General features: G+C 35.0%; 1 protein-coding gene across 1 annotated transcript in view; it reads right to left on the bottom strand.

The window, feature by feature from the left end:
• Depdc1 (DEP domain containing 1) overlaps nt 1-13,886 on the bottom strand; it is a 28,737-nt gene extending 14,851 nt beyond the window's left edge. The window contains exons 1-5 of the mRNA XM_057793572.1: nt 13,787-13,886; nt 10,817-11,082; nt 2,756-2,912; nt 1,205-1,326; nt 669-799 (exon numbers count right to left, since the gene is read on the bottom strand). Coding sequence (XP_057649555.1) covers nt 669-799; nt 1,205-1,326; nt 2,756-2,912; nt 10,817-11,082; nt 13,787-13,834 — 724 coding nt within the window. The 5' untranslated portion in view covers nt 13,835-13,886. The remainder of the gene's footprint in view (nt 1-668; nt 800-1,204; nt 1,327-2,755; nt 2,913-10,816; nt 11,083-13,786) is intronic.
• Between the last annotated feature and the right edge of the window lie 231 nt (nt 13,887-14,117).

The raw sequence follows: 14,117 nt of genomic DNA, 5'->3' as shown, positions 1-14,117 counted from the left end.
ATTATACATGGCTTAGTACCAAGGATTTTTACCAGCTGAGCTAACCACTGGTTGAGTACAGATTAATATATTAAAATACAAAAAAAAATTGAAAAAGTTTTAAGTATCTTGAGCTTGATTCTATCTATGATACTTAAATCAAGTAGCTACCCAAAATCAAGAATTAATTATGTGAGAAAGGTGTATGTGTATATAAACTAATTCTCATCTTTATTTATTCCATTACTTCTCTTTAGTCCTATTACTATGCTACATGACTATTACTGATTTAGGTGAAGCCTCTGACCAAAATTAACAATGTCTGAATATTGTGGAACTTTTACACCAATATCTGCTTAAAATATTTAAGTTGGTACCATATTCAGCTTTCTCAAACCTAATAATGGTTAATAATAGTTTCTTTTTTTGTCTACATTTCAGATGCTTATCCATGTCATCTTTCTAAAGTCATGCATTAATTCATGTTAGCAACTAAATATTTTCTTATGATAGTATGAACAAAGTTTATTTTTAAAAATGTTTATTTTAGAAACTTTAATTTAAAAAAATAAATGAATGTAGCCTTGGAAAGGATTCTATTTTCTATATCTGGGTGTCTACATTGCCCTATGAAGCCAACTTTGGTTACCAAGTTTAAAAATATCCCCCAATTTTTTCTAAACACCTACCTGATTTGTCTTGTAGCACAACCACTCCATGCTTACTTGTGTTGGACATGTTGTACATTATATACTGAGGAATTACTTCATCTGGGTTTATGAGGTCTTCTATGGATGGTACACCTAAAATGCTTTGCAGACTAAAAAGAAGAGTATAAATAATTTTTCTTTATAAAGTAAAGGAATAGAATATAAATGTGAATATGACTTGCAACAAACAAAGCCACCAGAGTACTTTATTTTTCTCTTGTCAAAAATTCAAGAATTATATTTACTATTTACTTTTACATATATATTCTTACTCAACAAAATTCAGAGGAATCCAATAAAAATCTCAAACTACAGTGATGACTTTAATTAAAAAGGTGAAACTTTTCTTTGTGTACTGGATCTGTACCAAAATCAATTACTAAAAAACATACAAGCATATTAAAACTCTAATTTTTAAAATTAAGGTTTTTATTCATTTGAAAATTTGGATGAAAAAAATCAAATTAATAATCCACATACTTAACAGTCTTAACTACGGCTCAATTTTGTCTTACTAGGTCATGATAATATATCTCCAAACTTCTTCAACATCTTCTTGGCTTATTTCTCTCTTGTCAGCTGAGTTTTCTTGGTCTTCATTGATTATCTTCTCATGATTTATGTTTTCTGTATTTTCCTTAAGAAAAAAAATGTTTTGGTTTGTTGCAGTCTGATGTGGGATGTCATTCTATATATGTGTTGCTTTTATTGATTAATAAATAAAGGTGCTTTGGCCTATGGCATGGCAGAATATAGCCAGACTGGAAGAGAAATAGAGAGAGTATGTGGAGTCAGACAGACACCATGTAGCTGACGAAATAGACAGACCCCGACCCTTACTGATAAGCCACAGTCTCATGGCGATACATATATTAATAGAAATGGGTTAATTTAAGGTGTAAGAGTTAGTTAATAAGAAGCCTGAGCTCATTGGCCAGTATGTAATTAATATAGTTTCTTGTGTGATTGTTCAGGTCTAGGAGGCTGGAAAATGAATGAGCAGTCTCTGTTTACAATAGTCTATACACAAAATAAAGGAAAGTGGAACACTTTAAACACAGGATTCATTGTTTGCTTGTTCTCTCTCTCTCTCTCTCTCTCTCTCTCTCTCTCTCTCTCTCTCTCTCTCTCTCTCTCTCTCTCTCTCTCTCTCCTTCCTCCTTCCCTATTTCCTTCCTTTCTTGTGAGTATCAGACTGAATTTAACATTTGCTGTCTTCCTTGATGGATTTCCACTTTATTTATTGAGTCAGGGTTTTTCATACTTGTAGTTTTATTAGTTAAAGTGTACTATGGAGTTACAAAGTGTGCGAAAGAAATGGGAAACATAGCAAAGGTTTTAAATTTTGCACCTTTTCCAACACATCCAAATCAACTGCTTATCTATGTACTTTATAGTTTGGTTATCATTATAAAAGAGTAGTGACAGAGACAAACTGAAGAGTTATATAATTATGCAACTATTGTTTAAATAATGAGTATACTGCAAATGACCTATATTGAAGTCAGTCTTTAACCTGAACTTATAGGTGAGGCAACCTTTAAGAGGCAAGGTCTGGTGCAAAGAAGCTCAATCACAGGTAGCAGTCTTTTGGAGCAGCTAGCTATTGGTACCCCAATCCAGGCAATTTTCCTTCTTTTACCTTCTATTTTCCTCCCTTCCATGCTCTTTATTATGATTGCAGTGCCTTGTCATAAGACCAAAAATAACAGAGACTAGAGAATATGGACTGAAACTTCTGAAATCTAAGGTTTAACTTGCTTACTTGGAGATCTATTCTCAGGTGTTTTATCACAGCGGTGGAAATCTAATTAATACACCAAATAGGAATAACAAATGACAAAATATTAAATTAGAGCAACCCTTTTCCTTTTTAAACTCATTACTGAATTCAGCACTGTTTCTGTAGGTCCCAAATGCATTCACACATTTTTTTAAAAAAGATTTTAATGTAAGGAATTACAAGATTGTCTTCAAATATTAAAGCATCATTTACTTTTAACAATCTTATTATTAAACATATGACAATGCTATTTAAACTACTGGTTGGTGAAAGGATATTTTACCTGAGAGAAACGTAATCCATGCTTCTTAGGAGTTTTACGAGATAAGTTTCGCAATTTAAAAATACTGTCTTTATCTTTGGAAAAGTACTCTTTGCTTGTTCTCCTGATTTCTGTATGTCTTTGTGGAAGAGTTTTAAGTGGAGAAGTTGCAGGAAATCTGGTTTAAAAATAATATGGAGTGAAATAGGATATGATAAAAAAATAAACTTTTAGAGTACATTTGAAAAGTCACACAAAGAAATTGATTTAATTACATTATCAAGTAATGAAGAGTCTACATAAGTCAATATTACCAATAAACATTTAAAATATTTTAGTAGTTTCCCGCTTTCTTCAAAATGCTGTGCACATTTCAGTTTTGCTTGTATACAGTACAGGGCTACAATCAGGATTAGTCTGGTTGAAGAAGTAATACTTACATATAAATAGCTCTAGAATATTGTTTTGTATATCACTTTAAGAAAAACATCATAGTTAGGCAAGGGTGGCACACACTTTTAATCCTAGCACTCAGGAGACAGAGGCCTGTGGGTTCGATGTCATCCTGGTTGAGAGGACAAGTTCCAGGACAGCCAGGGCTACACAGAGAAAATCTGTCTCAAAAAACAAAAATAATAATAATAATAATAATAATAATAATAATAATAAGAAGAAGAAGAAGAAGAAGAAAGAAAGAAAAAAAGAAAGAGTTTGGATATACTTCCAGCCTTTTGACAGTTTGTCCCAATTTTAGGATGTAGTCTCTTTCTTCTTTTGACTATGATACATTTTTATCATCTTAATGTGAAATATTTCAATGGAACAAATAGAACAGAATATAAACCAACATGTATATAGGCAACAATAAAGAAATGAAGTTGTTGATATTTCACCAAATACTTCTCCATTTTTAAGTACAAGAAAGTCCTTGACCTATTTAAATTTTTAACCTTCTCTTAAAGGAAATAATAAACATCTTTTTTTGCATGTGTGTGTGCATTTAGGGTTTCAATAAATATACTTTTGTGTTTTCTTTTTTGGTATTTTTTAAATTACACATTAAATTCATACTTAACATTTTAGTGGCATTAGAAGCTCTTTCCTTGTTATAATATAATTTTTAGATTATCCCATATAAATTTTATTTTTCATACTGAGGTATTTAAAACAGGTATAATGTTTTGCTTTGAAGAATATTTAATTATGTATCTGTATGTAGGTATATACATGTGGGCATAGGTGCCTTCAGAGACCAGAGTCATCAGATTCACCTTGAGCTGGGAATTGAACTCATACCCTCTGAAAGAGCAGTGTGTGCTTCTAAGTGCTGAACTATCTCTCCATCCCCAACCTTTTTTGTTTGTTTTTTGAAAAATAGTCTCTAGCCCAGGCTAGTCTTAAACACCTATGTAACTACGAATAATTTTGAACTTCTGATTCTGATGCACCTACATCCCAAGTGCTGGAATTATATCTGATTAACATACCAAATGGGAAGAACAACAAATGACAAAAATATTAAATTATACAAAAGCATCCCTTTCTTTCTTTCTTTCTTTCTTTCTTTCTTTCTTTCTTTCTTTCTTTCTTTCTTTCTTTCTTTTTCTATTTGAAACATTTTTTCTTTATTTTTTGAGAATTTATACAAATCTACAATGTATCTTGGTCATATCCTCACTCAACATTTTCCTTTCAATTCCTTCTCCTTGCCACTCCTACCACCTTCAAACATTGTTTCTGTAGTGTCGATGGGATTACAAATACATTTTTATCAAATTTCTACCTATGTATTAATGTATTTTCTTTGTATGTAATTGTTTTAGACCCAATTATCAGGTGAGGGAATCTTCTCCCCTTGTTCTCTGAAATGTCTTAGACCTTTATCAAGATGAATTTTAGAGTTTACTTATCTTACCTATAAACATGGTCTGCTTTTCTATTTCTTTTCTTGCATGACTCAAATATTATTACTAAAACATAAGAACCTTTCATGTTTGCCTCTTTGCATTCCTTGTCCTTCTGCTTTTCTGCTAGGCTATGATATAGTACAAGATGGAGCCAAGATCAGAAGATATTTGGAAGTTTATTAATTAGTATGATAAGTGTATACAGTGCTTTAAGGAGAAGAAACTTTCAGAAAGATAAAGCAAGATTTGTTGAAGTAGGGTCTCAGCATTCTCATTTGCAAATAGGGTTTAATGAATCCCTGCTGAGCTTTCTTAGAGATTAAACTGGGATGTACACAAATAATTAAGCAGTTTCTATATCCTGTGGTTGATTTCTTGTTACGTGTCTCTGTCTCCTTTCTCTCTCTCTGTCTCTCTGTCTCTGTCTCTCTCTCGTATATATTATATTGAAAGTGTTGAACAATAATGAAGAAAATATTTGAAATTATGAGTGAAACAATCGTCAAATAAAATTGATTAAGAGCTCTTTATTTTCAGTGTAAAAATGATTTTTAATTAGAACTTGTCATTTATGGTTCAATTCAAATAAGTCATAAACTCCTAGGTTTATAGATATTGAAAAGACTCTTAGGTAAAAATCTAAACTTCAGTGATTGTGACATGAGGTTTATAGGCTTAAAGGTGGCAGTTTAGAAATGAAGCCACAAGCCAGGTGGTAGTGGTGCACACCTTTAATCCAGGAACTCAGGAGGCAGAGGCAGGTGGATCTCTGTAAGTTTGAGACCAACCTGGTCTATAAGATCTAGTTCCAGGACAGGCACTGAAAGCTACAGAGACACCCTGTCTCCAAAAATGAGGTGCTGTGGTGGACCAAACCCAGGGTCTTGGGCATAGAGAACATTCATGACAAGCACTCTACCAATGCCAGCACTGATTTTGTTACATAAAATACTCTACCATTTTATTGCATGTTATTATAATAATTATATATCATTTAAAGACAAGGACCCATGAATTTGTTTTGGAATTAGAGAATTTATGAAATTTAATGTCAATAATAACATCACTGAAACGTTCTGACTTTCACAACATGCACAAACACTAGTATATGCTATCCTTCCAACTTCCTGCTTTATAGTACACTACTTAACACTCAAAATTATGAACTTTGTAGCTCACAACTTTCAACTATACAGTTTTTCTACATAGTTTTAATTACTTAAGAGCAGCAACACTAGGCAGTCTCTAGACCTTCACTCTGCCTCTCATCTAAATCTAATCCGACAGTCTAATAATCTTGAACTCTGTAGTAGACCACCTACTGCCATCTCTCCTTCCTCTCTGCTCCCATTTCCAGAAGATCATGACTATCTTCCCTTACACCTGCCCTCTCTACCCCATTCCTATGTCTCAGTCTCCAACATCCATAGGCACTCCCTGGGAAGTATGTAAGCCAGGAAAGCAGGTAGGCAATCTTCAGATCTTCACTCTACCTCCTGTCCTTTAAATTCAACCTCCCAGCCTCATTTCCAGCTCTGTAGCAGGTCACCTGCTATGGTCTCTCATTCTTCTCTGCCCCAATTCCCACAAGACTAAGCAGATACTGATGATAAACCATGTTTATATTCCTACTGTGGTTCCCTTCAGCATTCTTCATTTCTAGCACATCTCTAAGTGTTAGCTCCCAATACCAATTAAACACATTCTAACCAGAACCATCAGTGGCCACACCTGGCTGAATTTCAGGAGCAGTCCCTATCAGGCAAATCACATCCTAAGAATCAAAGAGAGTAACAGAAACCAAGGAATAGAATTTCCACCCATTAAAGAAAAGACCAGATATTAGCACCTAGAATTAAATGATCCCAAATCCCAGATGCCTAGACCCAGCATAAAAACAGAATCAAAATAGCCAGAGTAATATGTCAATATATCTCTACTAAATCCAAGCAATCATACTACAGTAGGCCCTGAGAAATATAATACAGCTAAAGCACAAGAAAAGGACTTTAAAATAGCCTTTATGAATATATGTAAGAGGTCCTTAAAAACGAAATAAATGTCCTTTAAAAAAATCTATGAAAACATGAAACAGTGGAATGAAATGAAGAAAACAATTGAAGATTTGCAAGTAGAAATAGCATCAATAATAAAAATCCAAACTGAGGGACAAATGGAAATAAAAAAATTTAGGCACTCAAATTGAGCAATTCATTCATTCATAGGCCTCACCAACAAAATATAATAGATAGAAGAGAAAATCTCAGTTGTTGAAGTAAAAAAGAAATGGATACCGTGGTCATATAAAATGTTGAGTCTAAGAAAATTCAGGCACAAAGCATTCAAGAAATCTAAGACATCATAAAAAGATCAAGTTGAAGAATAATAGGAACAGAGTAAGAAAAAGAAACCCAGGTCAAAGGAACAGAAAATATTTTAAAAAGAATCATACAGGAAAATTTTCCCAACCAAAAGAAGACCTACAAAGTTACAAGAAGGATAGAGAATATCAAATAGATTGCATCAGAAAAAAATTCCTAGTATGACATAATAATAAAAACACTAAATGTACGGAACAAACAAAAAATTTTAAGAACTGCTAGGGAAAAAAAAACCCAAGTATATATAAAAGCAGACCTATAAGAATAACACCTGACTTTTCAGTGGAGACTACAAAAGCCAGAAAGATCTAGAGAAATATTCTCCAAATTCTAGGAGTCCACAAATTTCAGCCCAGATTATTATACCATGCAAAACTTTCTATTACATCAGGTGAAAAAAAATCATTCCATGATAAATTCAAGCAGTGTCTATTTACAAATTAAGCTCTATAGAAGGCACTGGAAGGAAAACCTCCAACTGAAGAATCTAACCATACCCAAGAAAACATGAAAAACAAATATTAGACCAGCAAATTGAAAGGAGGTGGGGGGGGGCACTCCTCGACAACAAAATAGGGGAATCAACAAATACTGCTCATTGATAATGCAACATCAATGGACTCAATTCTGGAATAAAATAAACAAACAAACCAAAACAATGGATTCAAAAACAGAATCTAGTTTTTCTGATAAATGCATAAAATACTCTTTACCATTAAGGATAGCTATCACCTCAGGGTAAACAGAAAGAAAAAAATATTCCAAGGAAGTTGGTGCAGTTGTTTTAATATCCAACAAAATAGACTTTAAACCAAAACTAATCAGAAGTGATATGGAAGGACATCAAATAAAAAAATTCACCAAGAGGACATTAGAATTGTTAACATCTAAACATCAAGCACAAAGGAACCATCTTAGTTAAGATTTCTATTGCTGTGATGAAACACCACGACCAGAAAGCAAGTTGGGGAGGAAACGGTTTATTTGGCTTTTACTTCCACAAATAGAACATCTTAAAAAAATGGTAGTAGTTAAATTGAATGGCATGTGGAAAAATCCAAATAAATTCATACTAATTACACTGCACAAAACTCAACTTCAGAACCACCAAAGACTTCAGCATAAGGCCAGATACACTGAATCTCATAAAAAATAGGACACTGACACAAGAAATGTCTTTTGAAGAGAACATCAATAACATAGGCACTATGAGCAACAATCAGTAAATAGGAGCTCATAAAACTGAAAAGCTTCTGTATAGCAAAGATCACCATTATTCTGACATAGCAGTGGGCTACAGAATGGGAAAAGATTTTGACCAACTACACATTGGATAGAGAGTTAATATCCAAAATATATAAAAAAAACCCTCAAAATACTAGATGTCAAGAAATTAGATAACCCAATTAAAAAATGGGTACAGATCTGCTCAGAGAATTCTCAATAGAAGAAACTCAAATGGCTGAGAAGCAATCAAAGAAATGTTCAATATCCTTAGTCATCAGGAAAGCACAAATCAAAATTACTTTGAGATTTCATCTAATATCAATCAAACTGGCCAAGATCAATAAAACAAAAGACAATACCTACACAACTCATTGGAACATGGAGAAGGTAAGCTGATGCTTACATAGATCCTTCACTTCCATGTTCTAACATCGTTAGTACTCTGCACAATGTCAAAAGAGAAATGTAAACACCAACCTAGACACAAACCCTTTTGTAGATGGAGATTTTTCTCCATTCTGCAAATCCCACTTGACTGGTTCCTCTCTGACCACCGGGTCCTCACAGCTGCTTATGAAATAACCACTCTGAGGCTTAATATCAGTTACAATTGATTAGCCAATGGCTTAGGTGTCTTACTGGATAGCTCTCTTTTATAAATTTATATTAATCTATGTATCACCACCTGGTTGTGACTTACCAAGATGCCTTGGCATTTCAACTTCCCCAGCGGGTAAGTGGTATCTCTTTTCTTCTACCTTCTCTCTCTCCCTATCATTGTTTCGATTTCCTGCCTAGGTATATTCTTTTTGTTTGTTTGTTTGTTTTTGTTTTTTGAGACAGGGTTTCTCTGTAGCTTTGGTGCCTGTCCTGGAACTAGCTCTTGTAGACCAGGCTGGCCTCGAACTCACAGAGATCCGCCTGCCTCTGCCTCCTGAGTGCTGGGATTAAAGGCGTGCGCCACCACGGCCCGGCTGCCTAGGTATATTCTTACTGGTCACTGCCTGAAACAGCTTTATTCACCAACCAATAAGAGAAACACATAGTCATAGCACACAGAAAGACATCCTACATCACCCTTTCATCTACTATGTGTCCTCCCTACAAGGTATGCTAGTGCGACAAAGGCACAAAACTTGTGGGAGTAATCAACCAAAATTTGAGACTAGATAAGCCAGGGACATAGGAAAAACCCAAAAACTACTGTTTTAAAACAAAACAAAACAAAATGTAGCAATAAAATGACTTCTAATGACATTCTGTTATACTCAAACATCAGTGCCAAGCTTAACTATCACCAGAGAAACTTCCTCCTGCAGCAGATAGGAATAAATACAGAGACTCACACAGCCAGATACTATGCAAAGAGCGAGAGACCTTGGAAAACACAGTCATAAATAGAAGGTCTTCACCAAATCCCACCCCTCAGGGCTCAAGGAATTCTAAGGAAGGGAAGGTGAAGAGTCTAAGAGACATAGGGGATCGAAGACAGCAAGCAGTCAAGGCCTTCTAGATATAGCAGTACTGGCACATGAATTCACAAAGAATGGCAAAACACACGGAATCTAAACATGCCTGCATCAGATGGTCCTAGAGCTGAAAGGAAGAGTAGAAACATACCCATTCCTAACACAGAAGCTATTTCCAATTGATAACCATTTGAAAATGAAAACTTTTTTCTCCAAAAGGGCCTCCCTGGGAAAACAGAACGCTCTTAAGGGTAGGATCCATGCACAGCAGCAGGTAACAAACACAAAGCAAATTCAACCACATCTTTGGAGTTTCTTTGTCTAATAATGTTAAGTCAAGACATTGTTTTGTTTTTCTACATTACAAGTCCTTTGCATATATATTATCACTTTCAATTTTGGTTTCAGTGGGATTCCCAAGTGTGTGAATGTGTACGTCTCAGCAACCATAGGGGTTTCCTGTACTTTTTCTTGTTTGGCTGTTTTATCATATTTTAAATTATTTGTTCATTTATCTTATTTAATTTTATTACTATTCCTTAGACATATTTTGTTTTCTAAGAAGAGAATAAAGGTTGTGGATCTGGGTGGGAATGGGAGACAGGAAACCTTACTTAGAGCATATTATATGAAAAAAATCTATTTTCAATGAAAGTGGAAAGAAAGATCAATAATACCTTTCTAAAAAAAAATCACTATTTCCCTGAAAGAAGCTGCTATTGCTGCAAAAACATAACAAACGTGAAGCTACAATTTCAATGTAATTTCAGGTTTTTTCTTATTTGTGTTTATTTTTTCATTCTTGAAATTAAAACATAATTACATGATTTCTCCCTTCTCTTTCCTTCCTCCAATGCTTTCCTTGTACCCCTCCTTACTCTCTCAAATTCACGTATATATTGTACATGAATATTCTAAATAGATCAATGCTTCCTGCTCAGTTCATATGAAGTTACTTGTATGCATATGATTTCAGGGATGACCATTTGGTATTGAATGACTATTTTGGGGGCTCTTTACCAGGGGAGGCTATTTTTCTTAAGTAAAATGCTGGGAGCAGAACTAATTAGATTTTATGATTACACATCTATTCAGTACCTGAATAGTTGATTGTTGTCATCAAGGTTTTCCGATCCCCATCTACCTTTGATATCTTCAATCACATGATTCTTAAGAAATTTTCTTAATAGTTGAACAGTCTGTTGTCTTGTAACTTCAGGACCAAAATTACTATTATTTCTTAATAGATCATAAAGCCAATCTACTGCTTCTTCTGCAGTGAAACAATTGCTATATTTTTTTAAATGTTGTCTATGTTTTCTTAAAGGCATTCCTACTCGAAAAGATGTGGTTACTTCATTCCACTGTGAAGAGAAGAAAAATACCATTCAAAAAACATCATACAAAAAAGTAAAATCTCATTGATTTGGGTATGTAGCCAGTTCTAGGCTAATTTTGACTACGTGAGTCCCTATCTCAAAATAACCAAAAGAAATAAAGAAAATTATTAGACAAAGAAAATTCTTTATTTCAAACTAATTATACTGTAAATATTCTTGAAGAAATCATCTTATCTGTGCTACATAAAATCTTATATCTAACTAATTTATTATTAATTCTAATGCCAAAATAATATTTTCTTGGTAATAGGCTTTTTTACTATACATTCATTGGATATTCCACTTAGGAAATTTAGGAATGAAAAGAACTGTAATGCACCTGTTTCTTAGTCCCTGATAAACATTTTCTGTTAGGTTTTTTACTTTAATTAACATTAATAATATGCTTCGTATTCATTATTTAATTATAAATCTCATAGTCTTATGAAGTTACTATTATTTCATTTTTCGTATAAGAAAAAGGAAGCACAGATGGACAGCTAGACCAGGATCATATATCTAAATAATGGTTCTCAACCTTCCTAATGCTGTGACCCTTTAATACAGTTCCCTATAAAGTGAATCCCAACAATAAAATTATTTTGTTGCCACTTCATAATTGTAATTTGCTACTGTTATAAATTTTAATGCAAATATCTGGTATGCAGTATATCTGATATATGACCCCCAAAGGGGTCACAACCCACAGGTTGCATGTTAATCTAAATGATTAACATAAGCATTCAAATCCAGGTTTAGATGGGTCTGGCGGTGCAGGCCTGCAATTTCAGAGGCTGAGGCATGAAGTTTATTATGTTCAGGTCTTAGATGGGATGCAGAATGAGTTAAAAAACAACCTGCAAAACTTAGTGAAATCCTGTCCCCAAATTAAACGTAGAACGGATGCCATAAGTTACCCCAAAATCCAAACAAACAAATGAAGAAGCAATAGCAACAAAAGACCAGGTTTAAGCAATTCTGCCTAGAATCTGTACTCAATAATTGTACTAGTCAAATAAAACTTCTGGCATGTAACAGTTATAATGGCAAAGTGCTTTTAATGCCAGACATTTAGTATAGTATCTCTTATGAAAATCCCTGTAGTTCTGGGCATGGTGGCAAAGGCTGTTGGATCTCTGTGAGTTCAAAACCAGCCTGTCCTTCATGGTGAGTACCAGGACACCCAGGGTCGCATAGAAAGACTTGTCTCAAAATAAATAAATAAATGGAACATAGGACATATACATATAATGATAAAATAAATGAAGTCATCGCACATTTAATGAACCTATGCATTAAAAAGTATTTGTTTTCTGAACTACCGTCAGTCGAATGTCTAGATTTGAGACATTAGCACTAAAATATAAAAGTGGTGGTATACAATGAATACATCACTTTTTAATAGAAAAAGTCATACATTAGAAATGAACTGCATTTCTTTTCTTCCCACACCTCTCTATGACTAACATTCAAGAAACTTTGTTGAACTGCTAAAGTGACATGTGACTCTGAACGTAAAGACAGCACAGAACAGTTTTGAAATGCAGGGTGTTTATAAAGTGAAACATTTAAGATTTGTTTAAGCTTTACTTCTTGCTTATGAATATTTGTTCTTTTCTTTTCTGTACCTCAATATTTTTATACTAATATTTATCATGTGGTAATAAAAAAGACTTTATGTAAAGTATTTGTAAGTATTCGGTGAATTTTTTAAAAGTGTGCTTGTGTTACTTTCACCTAAGAGAGTAAATTTTTAAGGTGGCAAGATTACATCATTAAGGTACCTTACAGCACTAAATTCTGTCCTTTATATTGATAAACATAACCACCAACTACTTGCTGAGCAGTAGAATATATGTCAAGATCACCATGCCAGAAAGAGGTGAATTTTTTAGTTCTTCCATTTACCATTTATGTGTCTTCAGAGAGTCCTTTCTTTGAACCTTGGTTTCCACACTGGTGAAGAAGAGCAGGCATTTGTGAGAGGATGACTTGCGTATTATTCTATAGACTACCACACATTCTCATAGGACATGTCCTACAAGGCCCCTGTGCCAGTGTGGAAAACAAGGTTAGGTGAATCTCTTCATGTCACATAACCAGAAGTTTACTACTTTATAGGATAGAAAATCCAAACGTACAGCCCTGGTGACAACCCTCAGAGGTTACTAAAAGTACTCTGAGTTTAGCTTCAACAGGTCTTTTCTAGTGCTACTTAGCATACATGTCCTACAGTAAATTTTATAGAGCCAACAGGTCAAACTGCCATGCCTGAACTTCTGATTTGAAACTTTAATTTCTAATTCCGGGAGGCAGCAAATAACACATGAGAAGTGACTAACAATGGTATTTGTGAATCAGGGAAAGGAAGACACCTGTGCAGCTGTCCTGCAGAGACAGAAAATTGTGCAGCTTTGGGGCACTGCACTTTGGATCTGAAGCGGAGAGAGACCAGAGTGGAGTGCAACTCAGTGCCATTACTAACCAGTGTCCCTCAGTACCGTTCTCAGAAATCTGGGCTCCTTGTGTCCCTCAGGGTAGCAGATCTCTGGCTCATCAAGAATCCAGTATCTCTGAGTCCCCTCAGGAAACCTAAATCCCTCATATACCCAGGTCCCCAGGATCTCTTTGTCCCTCAGGAGACCTAGGTTCCTGGTCCCTGTCCTTCAGCGACCGCCCACGCTCTTACCAGCTTGGTGGCCCGGTAAGGTCCAAGAGGAGCACCCTGATCCTCCATGCTGTCAGTGCCAGGCAGAGTTCATAAAGGCGGCGGAAATAGCGCTGTAGCTGGAACCTTAGCCTGGTGTCCAGGTCTGCACAACTGCCGCGCTGCTGATTTGAATATCTCGGAGCGGAGCTGATTGGTGGTGCCAATGAGTCGCATGACGTGGCAATCTCTGTCGGCCGGGAGAGGGCGGGGGAAGGGGGAAAGAGGAGTTACTCTGACGCTCAGTCTGTGTAGGTGGTACAAGCTTTGACTAAGTCGCTTAAGGGAACTGTGCACTCTAGAACCGAAGGAA

This window comes from Chionomys nivalis, chromosome 18 (genome assembly GCF_950005125.1).
Source record: "Chionomys nivalis chromosome 18, mChiNiv1.1, whole genome shotgun sequence".
NCBI lineage: Eukaryota > Metazoa > Chordata > Mammalia > Rodentia > Cricetidae > Chionomys > Chionomys nivalis.
This window is presented reverse-complemented; position numbering and strand designations above follow the sequence as displayed.